Below are 19,794 nucleotides of genomic sequence, written 5' to 3'. Positions count from 1 at the left end.
TCTAAAACTCATTATTAATACATTGAATTGGGTTATTTCTAATTTTATATGTTAAAAGTGGAATTATATTATTAATACTAATAAAATTTTCTTACTGTCTTAAAATTTTCATTTATTGTATTTAATTTAAATATTAATTTTCATCAATCATTCTCATCCTTTCTTGTTTTCTCTGATATTTTTTTTCCCACCATTATTGTTTCTTCTCTCTATTAAACCCTAAAAAAAAAAACTCTTTTTCTCTCTGTTCTCTTTCATAGCAGGTGCTATCAAAGATCTTAATCGCCGATAATTTCTTCGCCGTCCCAGAATTCACTTGGGCTTAAGAACTTCTCTCTTAGATAGTCTTCTATCTGAGCAGAGCTTTCACCGGAGATTTCTTCATTTTCTGTCCGGTTTTGGGGATTTTCACCAGGCTTCTGGAAGTTTGTTGCTAGTTGTGTTGTTGGGTTCTGATTTTGGTTACCAAATCTTCATCGTCTATCTTGGTTGGATAGCTTTCAAGACAGTTTCGAAAATAGTGGAAAATCAAAGGGATACTGAAACTTTCTGTGAGTTTTTAGTATCGTTCTCCACTAGCAGGTTCTTAATGGATTTGGAAATGGATCTGAATAAAGCCATACAAGAGATGTCAATTGTAGAGGATAAACCTCTTGTTCTTCCAAATCAAGCCAAGTTCTCTTCTACTGAGCAAAATCACTGCAGTATTATGGGTAGATTTTTGAATCCTAGTAATCAAAGGATGTCTAATTGGATATTAGACATGCCTAGAATTTGGAGATTAAATAACAGGGTTCACGGTGTAGCCTTATCTCAAGAACGGTTTCAATTTATCTTCAAATCAGAGGATGACTTAAATGAAATCTTTCGACAGGCGTTTGGACTCAGGACGATTGGTGTGTCGTCATGGATAAATGGATAGAAAAGCCTCCACCTGACTATTTGATGTTTCTTCCAACTTGGATTCGCCTCCGTAACATCCCTGTCAATTATTATACGGAAGAAACGATAAAGGAAATCGTGAAGTGTGCTGGGAAGGTGATACAAGTGCTCTTCGATTCTGAAAAATCTCAGGCTCAAGATTATGTTAGAGTGAACGTTCTTCTGGATGTTCGTAATCCATTAAGAAACTCAAAAGAACTGCAGCTACCTGATGGAGAAATAATTCTAATCAGTTTTGATTATGAGAGAATTAGGAAAAGGTGTTTTCAGTGTCAAAGGTTAACACATGAGAAGAATATTTGCCCATTTCAGAAAGCAGGAGAGGCAAAAAAACCTTCTCTCTTATCAACAACGGAGGATAAGAAGAAAGCCTTATTACTTCTTGATAGTGAAAAACCTCAACCATCCCTGTCCTCTCCTAAATTGCTAATTGATGCCATGAAAGAGATGGCAACTCCGAGTAAGCACTTTTTGAAAGATAATCCAGAGCCTGTGTTCTTTTCTGGTTTTTCTGGTTCAAATTATTACAAGGACTTCAAAGAAGGAAGCTCTGATGCTGGTTCATCGGGTTTGAGTATAAAGCAAAAACATCCAAAAAAAAGGAAACCCAATGTTCCAAGATCTCTGAAAGCCAAGACTGATATATCAGAGGAAACAAAGGTTAGTAACTCTGAAAATCAAATTCACTTTGATAAAGTTTTCAAAAGGAAAGCTCAAATAGAAGGAAGTCAAGTTTCAAAGTGTTTAAAGACAGATAACTCCACGGTGGTTCCGGATGAACCACCGTTGTATGACTAAGGCATCCTAAGCTGGAATTGTCAAGGGTTGAGGAATCCCTGGACAATTCGTAATCTCAAGGAAATGAAAAAGGATCATTTTCCAGACATTCTATTCGTCATGGAAACAAAAAATTCTGACGCTTTTGTTTCGAAGATTTTTAAGTGGCTTGGATATGACAAATTTTACACAGTTGAACCCGAAGGAATGAGTGGAGGCTTGGCAATTTTTTGGAAAGATCAGCTGAATGTGAAATTTCTTTCTGCAGACAAGAACTTGCTTGACATGCAAATTTCTCAAGGTGCTAAAAGCTGGTATGTGTCCTGTGTATATGGAAATCCTGTTTTGAATTTGCGGTCTTTACTTTGGGATAGGATCAGTCTGTTTGGTATGCTTAGGAAAGAACCATGGTGTGTGATAGGAGATTTCAATGATATATTATCTAATAAAGAAAAGTTAGGAGGTCCTTCAAGGTTGCTTTCTTCTTTCAGACCATTTAAAGACATGTTAAACTCTTGTGGTCTGCATGAACTCGGAAAAACTGGCAATAGTTTTACATGGGGGGGGTAAGAGAAATTATCAGTGGATACAATGCAAGCTTGATAGGTGTTTTGGAAACTCAGCTTGGTTTACAATGTTTCCCAATTCTCATCAATGGTTTTTAGAAAAATTAGGCTCGGATCATAGACCTGTCCTAGTTAAATTCATCAAAGATCAAGAGCTATTCAGAGGTCAGTTTCGCTTTGATAAAAGAATGGCAGATAATCCCTTGCTTTGGAAAGCTATTCACAGTTCCTGGAACAGTGAAATCTCTCAGGGTAAACACTCTTCGATTTTTAGCATTGCAGAATGTCGAAGAATTATTCATGAATGGAAGAAGTCCACAAATTTCAATACTAAGAATCGAATTCAGAGGCTAAGAAAAGAGCTAGATATGCAGATGAGTTTAAAATTCCCTTATTGGGAAAGAATAAGGGTGATTAAAGAGCAGCTTAGTGTGGCTTTTCACGAAGAAGAAATCTTTTGGAGACAAAAAAGCAGTGAAAAATGGTTAAAGGATGGAGACAAAAACACAGGTTTCTTTCATGCAACAGTCAAATCTAAAAGGATCAGAAATGCGCTGAATGTGTTAGTTGATGACAATGGAACTGAATTTACTGTGAATAGAGACAAAGGGAGGATTGCTTCAGCTTTTTTTTGATAAGCTCTTCAAGTCTTCATCTCCTTGTCAGGTCAATTCTCTCTTCGAAGGTTTTCAGCCAAGAGTTTCAAATTCCATAAATTTAGCCTTGACTAAAGAGGTGACAGAGCAAGAGATTTATAATGCGGTTTTCTCTATCAATGGTGAAAGTGCTCCTGGTCCGGATGGCTTCACTGCGCTTTTCTTTCAGAAATATTGGTCAGTGGTGAAGGATCAAGTGATTTCAGAGGTAATTGGTTTCTTTAAATCTGGGGTGCTTCCTGAAGAGTGGAATCATACACATCTTTGTCTTATCCCGAAGATTCCTAATCCGACAAAAATGACAGAAGTAAGGCCAATAAGCTTGTGCTCAGTTTTATACAAGATTGTATCCAAAATTCTCTCTGCTAGGCTCAAAGTTCATCTTCCTCTTATTGTCTCACCAACACAATCAGCTTATGTGGAAGACAAGTTAATCTCTGACAACATACTCATAGCACATGAGATTATGCATAGTCTGAGAACTAATGATAAGATGTCTGCAGATTATATGGCCTTTAAAACAGACATGTCTAAAGCTTTCGATAGAGTAGAATGGAGTTTTTTAGAAGGAATTCTTCTAGCTCTAGGGTTTAATAGACAATGGATTTCTTGGATTATGGGATGTGTAACCTCTGTTACATATTCAGTTTTGATAAATGGGCAGCCATATGGATTTATTAAACCTGAAAGAGGCATTAGACAAGGGGATCCCCTATCCCCTTTTCTTTTTGTGCTATGCACTGAAGCTCTAATTCATCTATTAAACCAGGCAAATCAAGAAGGAAAGATTTCAGGAATCCAATTCAACAATGCTGGACCTTCTATTAATCATCTTCTCTTTGCAGATGACACACTGTTAATGTGTAAAGCTACTCATCAGGAATGTGAAGAAATTTTGCTGTGTTTATCTAAGTATGAGATGCTTTCAGGTCAGATGATCAATTTAGACAAATCAGCTATAACATTTGGTGCAAAGGTGCAGGAAGACATCAAATCTTGGGTTAAGCTTCGATCTGGCATTAAAGTTGAGGGAGGTACAGGAAAATATTTAGGCTTACCCGAATGTCTAAGTGGTTCAAAGCAACAGCTATTAGGGTTTATTAAAGACAAGCTACAAGCCAAAATGACAAGTTGGTTCGCAAAAACTCTCTCACAAGGAGGAAAAGAAATTCTTTTGAAATCAATTGCAATGGCTTTACCAGTCTACGCAATGACCTGTTTTAAGCTTCCAGTCAGTCTTTGTAAAAGCTTAACCAGCATAATGATGAATTTTTGGTGGAATAATCTTCAAGATCAAAAGAAGATTCATTGGTTAAGCTGGCAAAAACTGGTTTTGCCAAAGATGCTAGGAGGAATTGGTTTTCGAGATTTGCAGTGTTTTAATCAAGCTTTACTGGCCAAACAAGCTTGGAGACTACTTCACGACAAGGATAGCCTCTTCTCACAAATCTTTAAAAGCAGGTATTTTCTTAATACTGACTTTTTGAATGCTCCTCATGGAACAAAACCTTCATATGCATGGAGAAGCATCCTTCATGGTAGAAGCTTACTGCAAGAAGGCTTGAAAAGAGTAATTGGCAATGGAGAGAACACAAATCTATGGATAGACACATGGATTTTTGATGGAAAACCAAGAAGAGCTTTATCTCGACATTCTAGAATGAATATTAATCTGAAGGTGAAACATCTTATAGATCCCCGAACTGGTAATTGGGAATTTAACAGGTTGAAAGAGTTGTTTCCCCAAGAAGAAGTTGAGATTATCTCCAAACAGAGACCTTTAGTGTCTAATGAAGACTCTTTTTGTTGCTCACAAACAAGATCTGGATTATACTCTGTGAAATCTGGATATGAGTTTAGTAGCAGGAAAACACATCATCAGCTTTTCATGGAGGCTGAATCAAAACCCTCATTAAGTCCTCTCTATGAAAAAGTATGGAATATCAAAACAGCACTGAAAATTAAGGTATTTATTTGGAAAGCTTTGAAAGGAGCTCTTGTTGTAGAAGAAAGGCTAAACACCAGAGGTATTCATTCAAAAGATGGTTGTTTATTCTGTGAAGAGGATACTGAAACAGTCAATCATATACTTTTTCAATGTCCATTGGCCAGACAAGTATGGGCATTGTCTAATGTGCCATATCCAATTCATGGTTTTGGAAATTCAATTTATGCCAATCTTAATCACTTGGTGCAGATTTCTCAGACTAAAGATGTTCCTCAAGATATCAGATTTGTTAATCCTTGGATTTTGTGGATTTTATGGAAAAACAGAAATAAAATGCTTTTTGAAGGTGAAACTGCTTGGACCACAAAAATAGTAGAAAAAGCTTTTGAGGATGGACAACAATGGTGGACTGCTCAAAACAATGGTTCACATTATCATGAAGCACAAGCATCTTTAAATTTCAGATGGGAGAGCTAAAGTGTAACATTGGTTTTGCATGGTCTAAGGAAAAAGCTTTATCTGGAGCAGCTTGGGTAGTGAGAGATTCTTTTGGCACAGTATTACTTCATAGTCGACGAGCCTACACTAAGGTAAATTCTCTGTTTGAAGTAAAACTTAAAAGCTGGGAATGGGCTCTAGATAGTATGAGATGGCATAAGTTGCAGAATGTTACATTTGGTGCTTCTTGTTTGGAAATCATTCAAGCTTTAAACAAGCCAAAGGACTGGCCAGCTATTTCAGGGCAAATTGCTGAATTGTTAAGTTTTACAAAAGATAAACCAAACTGGTTTATTCTTATGGAGGAACCAAGTGCTAACCGTGGAGCCTTTGAAATTGCAAATAGTGTTTTATCAGGGTCTAGACTGCAATCTTATGTTGCCAGAAATCATCCTAGGTGGCTGACTCAGCTTTTTGAGAATGAGAGTGTTCAGTCCAGTGAACACGTTTCTTGGTGACTAGGAATTGATAGTTTTTTGTCCTATGTGAATATCTTCTCTCTGAAGGTTTGCTTTTTATCTTTTTATTTTATATCTCATTGCTCTGATCAATATTTATTGGTTGGTGTTAAACGGTGAGATTTTCTTAGTCAAACTTCTTCTTCTCTTTTTCCACTTTTACAACCTTTTTTTTTGTCATCTGAGAATATATTAGATTTTCAATGTAACCAAGAGCATTACAGATATTGCACAAAGCCAAAAAGACTTCGGAACATGTAAATCTACTCTAGGACCAACTCCAGAAACTTAAGGAGCAGCCTGCACAAAAAATTTGAGCCCACCAACGAGGAGCTACCAAGAGATCATCAAACCACAAAAAGGATCTCCAAAACACCCAAAAAACCAGAACACAGACACTCAAACAGAGGACAAACCCCTCTCATCAGCAAAAAGACGATTAAGCCAAGAAGGGTGACCCGAAGCAACATAAGAATTTACTCTCAAATCACCGATAACACTTTGAGCAATAAGGTTTGCTCCTCTGTTTGCCGCTGCCACTACCACTTCCATCTTCCACACCAAAAAGGGCAAGAGAGACCTCTTTAAAGCAACCGATTGTGCTTTAAAAGAAGGCCATGCACCCGGTCTATTCACAGCACCAACCAATGCCTTATCATGAAAAGCAAAAATCACATGATCCACTCTATGGCTAGCCATACTCTCCAAAGCCCATAGAACTACTCTCAACATGGCATCTTCATGATTCAAAATGGGACCAAAAGATCTTCTACTGTGAAGAATCACATTCCCTTGAGCATCTCTCAAAATCCAAGCCCCTCCACTAAACCGATTTCTTCTAGACCACACTGAGCCAATATTACACTTTAACCAATGAACATGAGGCATCTTCCAAACATCAGCCCGACTTAAAACTCCTTCCTGTTCCACAACAGCTCGAAGATTATCTGGATCATTCACTTCTCCATCCACACATTGGGCGTCAAACCAATCAACTACATCCTCTCTAATCTTATTAACAGAATCAAGAGCAGAAAAGCTAATACCATCAAAGATTAAAGCGTTCCGATTCTTCCAAATTCTCCAAATGATCCACGGGAAGCTTTTTCTTAAGTTTGAGGGCCAGCCTTTGTTATCTTTATTTTCTAATAGATGGTAAATATTGGAGAAAACAGATCCGTTATGAAAGCCATCTTGAGGAGAGGGGAAGTCAGAAAGAGCCCAAATCTGACGAGAAAGAGGACAAAGGAACAGAGTATGATTTGTCGACTCCCCGACTTCACCACATATCTGACAAGTGGAATCCACAGACAATCCCCTCTTATTCAGATTCTCAGCAACTAGCAGAAAACCACTGAGGACCTTCCATAAGAAAATCTTGATCTTAGGGTCAGTCTGAAGCTTCCATACCAGTTTTTTCAATTCAAGAGTGGAGGGCTGTACTGACACTTCATTCCTCAATTCTAAACTTTTTTCTTGCTCAGCCACCCAGTAGGCTGATTTAACAGAAAAATCACCACATTTATTGAACTTCCAGATATAGAAATCGTCAATGGAGATCACTGGTTTTATAGCTTTGATTCTTGTGATGTCCTGAGGGAGGAAAAGATCCTCTTAAACATCATTATCCCAAAAACCAGTCCTCGGGTTTATGAGAGCACAGACTTTTAGCCCAACATCAAAGAATCGATTTTTCCTATACGGAGCTCTGAACCCATCGTCATCAATCCAAGGAGCCATCCACACCGATAAAGACTTGCCATTTCCAACTTTCTTCAAGAGACCTTTATTGAGCAAATCACGGCCAAAGATAATGCTTCTCCATCCAAAAGATGGTCTCTGACCAATAGAAGCATCAAGAAAACTTGCATCATTATAGTATCTACTCCTCATAAGCTTAGCAAGAAGGCAATCAGGGAATTGTAATAATCTCCAAGCCTGTTTGGCTAACAAAGCTTGATTGAAGGATTTTATATCTCTGAAACCCAATCCACCCAAATCTTTGTGTAAGCACATTTTCTCCCAGCTTTGCCAATGTATGGACCTAGAGTGCTCTTCTGAGTTCCACCAAAAACCAGCCATTGCACTCTCCAAATTTTCACAAGTAGAGATTGGGAGTTTGAAACAGGACATCGCAAAAACTGGCATAGCCAAAGCAACTGACTTTAAAAGTACTTCTTTCCCACCCTGAGATAAAGTACGAGTGAACCAACCAGCAAGCTTTGACTTCAATCTGTCCTTAAGATAACTCAACATTTCCACCTTTGATCCGCTAAAGCACTCGGGTAAACCAAGATATGTACCCGCCCCTCCCTCAGCCACAATACCAAGAGTAGACTGAATGGATGTCTTGATATGCTCAGCCACTTTAACCCCAAAAGTAATTGAGGACTTGTTTAAGTTGACTGTTTGACCAGTAGCCTTACCATAGACTTTCAGAATATTTTGTAAGACCAAACTCTGCTCATTTGTGGCTTTGCAAAGAAAGAGGCTGTCGTCAGCAAACAACAAATGATGCACCACAGGACCCTCTTCAGAGAATTGGATACCGTTCAAACTACCTTCCCATTGTGCCTTGTTTAGAAGATGAGTCAAACCCTCCGTACATAGCACAAAGAGAAAAGGAGACAGCGGATCACCTTGACGCAAACCTCTCTGCGGAGTGATCATACCAAAAGGCCTATCATTAATAAGTACAGAATAGGTGACCATCAAAACACAAATCATGATCCAATTGACCCATTTTAGATGAAAGCCCAAAGCTAAAAGTAAAGCTCGCAGATAACTCCATTCAACACGATCGTAAGCTTTTGACATGTCAGACTTGACCGCCATAAACTCACCCGACATACGAGGATGAACCTTTAGACTGTGGACTAACTCATGAGCCACCAATATGTTGTCTGTGATGAATCTTTCAGAGACAAAAGCAGATTGTGATTCAGAGACCAACTCAGGAAGTAGAGGCTTCAGTCTCTTAACCAAAATCTTGGAGATAATTTTATAGAGGACAGAGCACAGACTTATAGGACGCAAGTTTACCATTTCAGTAGGATGGTGAGTCTTGGGGATTAAGCAAAGATGCGTGTAATTCCATTCGGTCGGCATTACCCCATCAGCAAAAAAATTCTTTACCTCCAACGATACCTGCTCACCAACCGTTGACCAATAATGCTGAAAGAATAACGCAGACATCCCATCAGGACCTGGGGCGCTGGCAGCCTTAATAGAAAATACAACATCTTTGATTTCCTGATTACTGATTTCACCAATCAAACCATCATTCATTTCAACAGAAACCCTGGGAGCAAATCCTTCAAACCAAGACTGAAAACTAGACGGGTTGGAGGAGGTGAAAAGTGATTGAAAATATGCCGCTGCAACTTCTCCTTTTGCTGCCTCAGAGATCAGCATATTTCCATTCACATCCCTCAGTTTTTCAATCCTTTTTCTTTGTCTATTCTCCTTCACAGCCGCATGAAATAATTTTGAGTTTTTGTTGCCACTTCTGAGCCACTTCTGTCTGCTTTTTTGTTTCCAATAGGACTCTTCCTGTCTATAAGCTTTAGCAAGATCTCTCTTCAGATCCGAGACACGCTGAAAACCAGGCCACACCAAGGACTGTTCACGCTCTAGAGCAGCTTCAATTTGGTGGATATTATCCAAAGCATTCAGAGAATTTTGTTTCTTCCAAGAGCTTAAAGATTTTCTACAATTCCTTAACCTTTCAGACACAAAGAGATTGAGACCACTTTGTCCTCTGCTCCATGAGCTGTTAATGGCAGCCTTCACATCCTCCTTATGTAGAAATCGTTTGTCGAAACGAAACTGACCTCGATATGAATCTTGGGACGTCATAAGCTTTATCAAGACAGGTCTGTGATCGGAACCTCTCAAGTCCATGAACCTTTGGTTAGAAACAGGGAAAGACTTATACCAGTCACCATTACCAAAAGCCCTATCAAGTCGGCATTGGATCCAATGATCCCCTCTTCTTCCCGCCCAGGTGAACCTATTACCCTGGCTAGGCAGTTCAGCCATATCACAAGCTCTAATCATCTCATTAAAGGCCTTAAAATCACAGTCACTTCTTCTTGGACCCCCATTCTTCTCTCCATTATGCAATAAGTCATTGAAGTCACCAAACATGCACCATCTATCTTTTCTTCCCACACCAATCCTTGTAATCCTTTCCCAAACATCTCTTCTGTTCCTTCTATCAGGATCACCATAAACACAGGAAGTAAAAAAATTGGCTGCTCCAAACTGTACTTGAGCATCCAACAAATTTTTATCAACATACTTGAACTCCACCTTGACACTACTCTTCCAAAATAAAGCTAAACCTCCACACTTACCAACAGGCTCCACCGTATATACTTGATCATACCCCAACCATGTTTGTAGATCAACCAAAACATCTCTCTTGTGCATCGTTTCCATCAAGAACAACATCTCCGGGAAATGTTTTTTACGCATCTCCTTGAGACGAGGAATTGTCAAATCATGAGACCGTCCCAATCCTTGACAATTCCAGCTGATGATGCTCATTGGGCGTTAGGCAATCCCCCCTTTGGGATCACCTCTTGTGGATTAAGCTTTAACAATTTAACAGTGCTTGTTTCCACATCATCTGCCTTTCTTTTCTCCTGTAAGCTCTTTTTCAATCCTCTACTCGGCTCCAACTGACTGCTAAATAAATTTGGAGATAGAGATCTTGGTTTCCTATTGTTTTTTGTCGGCCTTTTTCTGTTCTTTGTCTTTGTCTTTGACTTACTCGGACCAATTCCGGAGGACCCTGCTGCAAAAGAGCTAGGTCCATAAACCGTCGAATTGTCCTGGAAAGGCTGAGAAAGGGCAAGAAAATTACCAGATTCTTCAGCAGACAAAGAGGAAACAGAATCCATTAACCTCAACCTATAAAACCCACTGTTTGAAGAAGACTCAGCAAGGTGAGGGACCAAAGCAGAATCTCTGAACAAACTCCCAGCAGAGTGAACATTCTCGTAACTAAAAACCACACCTTTTACTTTGCTTAAATCCTGATGGAAAATCGGAAGAGGTTCCAGTCTAAGGATAGTCTTTTGCGCAAAAGGATCCTTTTCCACTTCCCCAACAGAGGATTTTACTCTATCAATTCTCAGCAATTTCTCTTCCTCGCTGGACACTCGAATATACTGTCTCATTCCTTCTAGTACCTCTGGTGCTATTCTAGGTCTCCCAGTTGCTGGATCAACTCCCACTTGATCTTCATTAAGAACACCAAAAAGGGGGTCAGATTCCTTCAGGACAGGAGCAGATTTGGGTCTTGGAGACGAAGTTCCCGCTCTTCTAGCGTCGGCTGCCTCTTGTCTCTTCTTGATTAGGAGAGGGCAGAAGTCCTTCTCATGAGTCATCCTCTGGCACTCATAACACCGCTTCTGCACTCTTTCATATTCGAAAAAGACTGTAGCTGTACCACCCTTAGGTAAATTTATAACCTTAGACCTTCTTAATGGTCTTGAGACATCAAAGATTATCTTAACTCTTACGAAATCCTGGAGTTGGGGCTTTACCGTGTCGAAAGCAACCTCTTTAACTTGGCCAATCTGATCCCCAAGCGCCGTGAGAGCTTTTTCTGTGTAAAAGTTAATCGGGAGATTCCACATCTGAATCCACATAGGAATGAACTGAAGATAGTTGTCAGGAGGGAATTCATACCAACGATCAACCACAATCGTCCACTCATTGAAAGTATGAACCCCTTTTTCTAAAACTTCCACCAAATCGTGTTCGGTGTCAAAGAAGAATTGGAACCTTTCCTTAGAGAGGGCAACACCTCTCGTCCTTCCAATCTTCTGCCACTTGCGAGGCATAGTACGAATGAGATGATCCATCGGTTGAGAGTCGGGATTAAGGGTACGTCCTACCAAACTTAGAGCATTTCTATCGCATGAAGAGTATTCAGGGAGCGCAGGCATATCGAAAGGCACGTCCTCTCCCTCAAACGACATAGCCATCATTGCTTTATCCATTGCAGACGACATCACTTTAACTATCGATAGAAACCAGCAGGAAAATGCGACACAGAAGCTTGTGACTTAGATCTGAAAATCAAAATCCACCCCAAACTGCAACTAAACGAAGATCTGAGATCCCGTAGGAGAATGGTTGGAAAGAAAACTGAAAACCACCGTAGAAAACTCTTGAAAGCTTCAATTGATTGAAACGCAGTGAAGAACCCTAGCAGCTTTTGAAGAAAAGAGTCTCAAAAGAGCAAAAACTATCGAAAACAGGTTGAAATCAACTAAAGGGAGAAAGTTTACTCCGGTCAAATCTCTATTCTAACCTCAGTGGAAGACACTAGTTTAGAAAGAGGGTCTTAAGAGAAAAAAACTTAGTCATACAATTGATATACATGATCCACTTTTACAATCTTATCACTCATTTTCTTTTTATTCATTTACTTCTTTTAGTTTTGTCCTTTTCTCCTTGTTGATTTTAATTTCATTCCTTCTTCTCAGTATTTATATTTCCCAAAGTTTTTACCTTCTTCACACTTTTCTTTTCTTACTTCTTTTCTTCTTACTGTTTTCGTTTCTGGTTTTAAATACACCACATAATGGCTGATGAGTTATGGGATGAATTGCAAAACCTGAGGCTAGGCCAAGATGATCCAGAAATCTTCATACCATACTCGGCTTATGCTACAGAGGTGTCTCGTAACCGTCTAAGTCTAATAGCAAGACCTCTAAACCCCAGAGTTCAAGATTTGCAGACAGTAGTTTCTTCTCTACCACGATCTTGGGGGCTTGCTACTAGAGTTCTGGGAAGGGTCCTTGATGATACTTATGTTCAGTTCCTTTTCCAATCAGAGGTGGACTTACTCTCCATTCAAAGAAGAGAACCTTGGGTCTTTAATAAAATTGGTTCATTGCATTTCAACGCTGGGAGGATCTTCCAGATGTTGACTTTCTCACTTCAATAGACCTTTGGGTTCAGTTTCGAGGTATACCTCTACCTTATGTTTCAAATCAAACGGTCAGAATCATTGCAAGGAGACTTGGTGAGTTTGTAGAAACAGACTTTGATGAAGCTACTTCAACTCAAATTGCTTTCATTAGAGTCAGGATCAGGTTTGAAATCACAGCCAGGCTCCGGTTTTTTGGTCGTCTTAGGTTCAGGTCTGGAGTAAGTGCAACAATAAGTTTTCAATATGAAAGATTAAGACGTCTCTGCAGTGTTTGTTTTAGAATGACTCACCATAGAGAACACTGCCCTTTTCTAGCAAGAACTCCAGTCAATAGTCCCAATCCTGAAAATTCAGAAAGCTTTGGTCAGATGCGAGTAGGTTTAAATGATGAGCTTCACAGATCGAATCTGAATTCTCAATCACAAAACTCTAATAGCTCATTTCCAGCTCCAATCTCTCCACCGCCTAGAGTTGCTCCTCCATCACTGAATGTTGATGAACTAGCAGCTGCTACTCCCTATTTTCAATCTTCAAACTTGGACAATGAAAGACTCTTTGCAGTGCCAACACCACAGGATATTTCCACAAGGGGACAATCTGCATCGGGCTCTAATCCTACATCAAATCTGCACACTGAGGTCAATTCACCAACACCATCAAGATTTGAAGTCGGAGAATGTTCCAAACGAAAAAGAAATGGAGGATTTCAGATACCTCCAAAGAAGAGATAAATCACTCTGCACTTTCTGTCAAGGTTGAAAGGAAAATTTTTTGGGTTTGTTTGACAAGGTACAAGGAAAGAATTTTTTGGATCCTGCGATATCCTCTTGCAGGTTTAAGTTGATGCTCATGACAAAGTTAAGTCTTTAGTTGATCTAATGTTCTTCAACTATTTGATCAGTTTAAAGTCTTAATTGTGTCTTTTAAGTTAATGTTCTGTAGGGATTATCTATCTTCGTGTGATAATCCAATGCTTGTAATCTTTACTTAGAAAAACTCAGACTTGTAGTGGATGTTTCCACTGTAATATCGTTTTGTAATGCCCGTGATGTAATATTAATACGACTTGTGACATAAATATAAGCATATGTGAATTAAATGAACATTGTAACAAAACTTTAATGTTAAAAAAAAAAACTGTTTCGATGATGTAGACACATTAGATGGAGAGATAGCTCTTTAATTATATATATACTAGATAATAGATTTAAAAAGATGATATAACACTAAAAAAAAATTGCTCGAACTACAAAGCACCACACTGTCAGTAATTGGACTTTGAGCAGCTTCCAAAGCACCACACTGTCAGTAATTGTTTCAATTTTGTCACAGGTGATCACTGAGTTCTTAGAGAAAGGTGTATCAAAGCACCAGAAGTCATTCCTGCAGACGCACGTAGTCAGAGATCCTCCTTTCTTTTGCAAAAAAGGTCCTAATGTAATGACAAACTTAGCTCCTTAGACAAGCTTGATTTGAACAAGGAAACAGTTATTTTCTCTATAATGGTTGTGTTTTGTTTGGTTGGATAAGTTTTTTAAAAATATTTTAGACCAAGTTAGATATGTCCCTCTTGTTATCAAGGATGTTGCCCACTCTCTAGGCAAATGTTGCAAAACTTATGGCAACAAAATCACAAGCAATCCTTCTGCATTGTTAAGAGCTTCTTTGGCTTTCCAGAATTTCCCCATAGATTGTGTTATTAGTTTTCACAAAGAATTTGATTCCATCGCATTAGCTTCATTGTCATGGTTCAAGGCCATGCGTGTTAACAATATAAGTTCCGCACAAGACTTTCAGGGTGCTCAAAGATGGCCTCGAACAGCATTCTAACAATCATGGCCCTGTTTTTTTCTTTCCATAATTTGAATCTAAAAGGGGAACACACGAAATAGTTTTCGCAGAATGTAATCGAAACTTTAATATGGTTTAAGCTAATATGGTTTAATGAAAGAGATAAACAATCTGGGCCAACTCTAATTTGCAAAAAAAGAAAACACATCAAATCAGAAGTTGAATTTCATGATCATACAAATTCGGCAATCTTGGCCTTGAATTCTTCTAGCAAATCCTCAATGCTCTTCACAGAGTGGGCTGCACTGTCTCGCAAACGAACACTCACCTGAAAATGTGAAAGGTCCAGCAAGCAAGTGGTTTTTAAATATGTTCACACAAAACAAAAGTAATTGAGCTCGAGTGACTCTAAATAAGGAATGGGCCCGTCTAACCTGTCCTGTAGCAGCCTCAGTTTCACCCACGACCAGAATGTAGTTGTATTGCGCAAGCTGAGCTTCTCGCACCTACAAACACACCACAATCATCATCAGTTCATCACTCAAGTCAATCTTAGGAATCACCAGCCAACCAAAGAACAAAACTTGGAACATGAACCGAAATTGTACCTTTTTATCAATCTTTCTGTCTGTTAAGTCCGCATCAATATAGAACCCAGCATCATGAATTTCCTTTTGCACCTGTTTGAATGAATGTAAGAAAAGCCAGAGATTAGACGCTAAAAGTAAGTAGATAAGAACCACATGTGCTCACTAAAAGAGTGCAGCAACAGCCACAAACGTAACCTTTTCTGCATATTTCTGAGATTTCTCTGATATAGGACAAACTATGGCCTGGCGCGGACTAATCCAGAAGGGCCATTTTCCTTTGTAATGCTCCAACAATATGGCAAACATACGTTCCACAGATCCCAACACGGCTCTATGTATCATTACAGGTTTAGCCTTCTTCGCTTCATCCTCAGCTGCGTATTCCAAGTTGAAGCGAATCGGAAGTTGAAAATCAAGCTGATTTGAGGCGACAAGAAACATAAAATCAAATCCTGCACTGATAACAGCAAGAGAAATGCATAGACAAGAAAAACTAAAAAGAATCTAGGAGTATAACCTGTAAAGTAGCACACTGGAATTTCCTATTCATTGCATCAGAAACTGTGATGTCTATCTTTGGGCCATAAAATGCACCATCTCCTTCGTTCAACTGTCAAAACAGCACACATTAGAATGAATGCAGACTTTGTGAATAAACTTGAGTATTCAACAACAAGTGCCAATACCACTAACGGCTTTCCAAAAGCTTCTATAGCTTCTTTGAGATCCGCTTCAGCTTTATCCCATGTTTCCAATTCTCCAAGGTACTTCTCTGGCCTCTGAAATTTAAATTAACGTGCAAATAATAGAAACATGTCACGCAAAGACTATAAGATTTGGTAGATGCACTGGTGAAGAAATCAGCAAATATGGTACCGTTGAAAGTTTTAACTCATAGGTAAACCCAAAAACTTTGTACACATAGTCAATGAACTCCAACACACCCTGCACTTCTTCCTTAACCTGCAAAATTATATAACATTACTTATAGCCAAAAACTGGGAGACAAGGAGCTCCGACATTGCCAGATAAGAAACACATATCACAAACCTGTTCCGTTGTACAGAAGATGTGTGCATCATCCTGAAATAAGTATGCGAACATTATATTAAGTAACAAATATGCATCATGGAAAGGGAAAAATGATAATTAAGTAAAGTATACAAGGATACAAAATAAACCTGCTGGAACCGTCGAACACGAGTCAGCCCACTAAGTGCTCCACTTGCCTCATTGCGGTGTAACACTCCAAAGTCGGCCAGTCTCATAGGTAACTCTACAGATCAGATCATATTAGCAAAAAGATGGTGTCAGTCAAGATAAATGATAGACAATTTCTTTAGTAAGATTTATTAAGGGGAAACATTAGCCATATAGTCCTCGATGATAGGTTACAAATCACAAATTACACTTTATAGCAAGTCTCCTGTCATTGAAAAAATCAGTAATGAGTAGTCCACGAGAGTTTTGACAGTCTATTATGGAGTGAACTTTAATTTCTACAACTAATATCATTCATAGATATGTTTCTGATGATATCGAACAGCACAACAGGAACAGAGTCACACCTCTATAAGAGCGAACCCTATGCTGGAATATCAAGCAGTGACCAGGACAGTTCATAGGTTTGAGCCCGAACTCTTGCTTTTCAATCTACATAAAGAACATTCTGGTAAGTCATCATGCGTAGAATATAGCTTAGGGAGCTGCTTGCTAAAGTAACAGAGTCAAGGAGACTCTTAAGCTTCCCATGTACTCTTACATTAAATGTAAACATATTATCCTTGTAATTATCAGCATGTCCAGATGTTTCCCACAGGGCCATGTTGTACATATTTGGTGTAATGACCTGCCAGTGCAAGGTTATTTAGCGATCCCCACTCATCAAGTATAATAAATATGAGATTAGAGCAAGAAAAACCTCTGTGTAACCCCTTTGCCAGTATTGCTTCTTAATGAAGTCCATCAACCTGTTATATACACGAGTGCCGAGTGGAAGGAAGAAATAACTCCCAGGGCTGAAGCTCAAGGATGGTGAATATATATTAGTATAGTGAAACACACAGAGGAAAACACAGTATATTAGCAAGGAAGTACCTGAGTTGATGACTAAAGAAGAGTTCCTGCTTTTGGCCCAATAGTCTGTGGTCATACTTTTTGGCTTCTTCTAGAAATTGGAGATATTTCTGTAACGACCAAGTAAAAAATGATAGATATTATGCATACTTATGATACATCGTAGCTGCCATAATAATTAAGAAATATGAGTACCTTCAGCTGCTTCTGGTCAGGATATGATATCCCATAAACTCTTTGTAAGCTCTCACGTTCTTTGTTACCCCTCCAGTAAGCTGATGAGGCCTGAGAAAAATATTTTGGTCAGTATAAGAAAACAAAGTAGAATCTGTAGGGATGTAGCTCCTAGAGATACAGTAGCAAATCACCCTCAAACATTTGAACGCTTTCACAAAGGAAGTGTTTGGTATGTGCGGTCCACGACACAAATCCACCAAAGGGCCACATCTGTAGACAGTAATGGTCTTGTCTGCAGGCAAATCATTGATGATTTCAACCTAGATGATTAACAGCAGAATAATGAGTCCAAACAACAACTTCAAAGAGGACAGAAATGAATGTAAGGTTAGAGGAGCATAACAAAATCCAATGATATTTATACACAGCTTAACCCACCTTAAAATTATTCTCAGAAAACATCTCGAGTGCCTGATCCTTCGTCACTTCAATCCTTTCAAATGGTTGTGCTTCCTGAGATGTTAATAGAAGCGAATCAAACCAATAAAAAATTTGACCAAAAGTTGGATGACATAGATCATTTAATTTTCACTAAAAGGTTTGAGAAAAGAAGAAAATATATTGTAAGAAAGCTTCAAAATAATCGAATCAAAATATCAGACTAAAGAAGAAACCATACCTTAGCAGCTTTTGCAGCACCTGCTTCGATGTTAGGAAAGTGATTCTCGCTAAGGCCCAATTCACCATAAAATCCATCATAGTAGAAACCCTGCAATAACAAATCCATTACTAACATCAGCAATAGCTCATTGTACAACACTTCATTCAAATACCGAGAACCAGACAAATGGTTTCCTCCTTTCTTTTTCTAATCTAAGAGCCAAGAAAGATACAAACAGAGAAAACGAGCTTCACAAATGATCGAACATGATATACAAACAAGTAACAATTAGCACAAACAAGCTCCTCCTACCTCTCCTCTCGTTGTGCACGGTCCTATACACAGCTGACACCCATACTCCTGCTCAAGAGCCTGCACCAAGATCAAACCCACATCCACAGTAAACACATCGTTCGTTCACCACAAGCAAAACTTTCACTAATCAGATAAGATCAAAACTCATTTACCTGACCAAGAATGTGCGCACTAGAATGCCAAAGAGTATCTCGACCTTTATCACTATCAAATTTGAAAAGCTCAAGCTTACAATCACCTTCCAATGGCCTACTCATATCCCAAAGAACATCATCAACAGCCGAAATCAACGCAGAGTTCGCCAAACCCTTAGAAATCTGAGCAGCGATATCAATTGGAGTTGTCTCCCATTTCTTTCCTTCTTTCACATTCCCATCTGGTAACGTAATCCTAAACACACACAACACCAGAAAATCAAAATCGAAGTCAATCTTCTAAGAAAAGAAGTAAAACCTTATAGAGATACAAATCACAGTGATACACAAGAACATCGGCATCGTATTTTACTTGATCGGATCGTGTGGAAGAGACTTAAGATTCTCGAGTTGATTCGCTTGAATCTGCTCGAAGAGTCTGATACGTTTGGGGATGACGGCGGAGAGATACGCTTCATCCTTTGGATGATTAGCTGCCATTGATGGAACAGTACAAAACGAAGACGCAGACGAAGATGATAAGAGAGCTTGTAGAGACGAAGAAGAAGTTGTGAAACGACGAATAGAGCGAGCCGTAAGACGAAGGAGCATCAAACTTCGTTGTCAAAGGTTTATGTTATCTGAGTGAGTCTAGGGTTTTTTTTTTCTTCGTTAGGGGTGAAAGAAAACAAAATCGAACCAAACCGACTTAAAATTGGGTGATTCCAATTTTCCGGTTTTCGAAATTGATTAGCCGGTTTAGTACCTTTTTTGTTTAGATGAGTCGGATAAAAATATTTGTGTCGAAAAATACTATTCAAAATTTAGGGGTGTTATTGGTTTGTGATTTAAATAGAATTTTAGTGACTTTAAATATTATGTAGAATCTGTTGTTATTCAATCAAGATTTTTTATAAGTTTGTTAAAGTTTGGGGTTATTAGTTTAAGACTAGATTGTTACCCGCGGTACACCGCGGGTTAATTATTTGATTTTTTTTGTCTTTTTATAAACTGATGAATTTCTTGTATATAATATTTTTTGTTGGACATTGCGAGTCACATGCGTTGTAACTAAAAATGAAAATTTTAAGTTGTATTTTTTTGTTTAGTGTTTAAAATTGTATAATTGTATTTTGATTTGTTAATCCCAGGATTTCACCCGTGATATATTATCCCGTATTAATATCAAATCCAAATCCGACCCGTCCCACCATATAATCATGTCCCGTAAAATTAAACATCATTTTGTTATT

The 19,794-nt window shown here is 38.6% G+C and overlaps 1 protein-coding gene and 2 pseudogenes across 1 annotated transcript; 2 read left to right on the top strand and 1 right to left on the bottom strand.

Moving 5' to 3' along the window:
- The first annotated feature begins 232 nt into the window (after window positions 1–232).
- LOC110227138 lies at window positions 233–1,758 on the top strand (annotated as a pseudogene).
- A 10,508-nt stretch (window positions 1,759–12,266) lies between these two features.
- Window positions 12,267–13,871, top strand: LOC110227180 (annotated as a pseudogene).
- Window positions 13,872–14,649: 778 nt separating this feature from the next.
- Window positions 14,650–19,293, bottom strand: LOC9308309 (threonine--tRNA ligase, mitochondrial 1). The gene is made up of 20 exons (XM_002872194.2): window positions 18,915–19,293; window positions 18,560–18,797; window positions 18,405–18,464; window positions 18,111–18,200; window positions 17,870–17,944; window positions 17,623–17,751; window positions 17,450–17,539; window positions 17,276–17,364; window positions 17,100–17,196; window positions 16,941–17,027; window positions 16,747–16,831; window positions 16,360–16,454; window positions 16,229–16,261; window positions 16,055–16,141; window positions 15,865–15,957; window positions 15,696–15,788; window positions 15,374–15,595; window positions 15,197–15,268; window positions 15,023–15,094; window positions 14,650–14,916 (listed from the first exon to the last, which is right to left on the bottom strand). Exons 1-20 carry the CDS (start codon window positions 19,151–19,153, stop codon window positions 14,821–14,823), a joined length of 2,142 nt encoding a protein of 713 aa, XP_002872240.1. The 5' UTR covers window positions 19,154–19,293; the 3' UTR covers window positions 14,650–14,820.
- Between the last annotated feature and the right edge of the window lie 501 nt (window positions 19,294–19,794).

Source organism: Arabidopsis lyrata (assembly GCF_000004255.2).
Source record: "Arabidopsis lyrata subsp. lyrata unplaced genomic scaffold ARALYscaffold_6, whole genome shotgun sequence".
In the NCBI taxonomy this organism is placed as follows: domain Eukaryota; kingdom Viridiplantae; phylum Streptophyta; class Magnoliopsida; order Brassicales; family Brassicaceae; genus Arabidopsis; species Arabidopsis lyrata.
The sequence above is the reverse complement of the archived record's forward strand: the minus strand, read 5'-3'. Positions and strand labels throughout refer to the sequence as shown.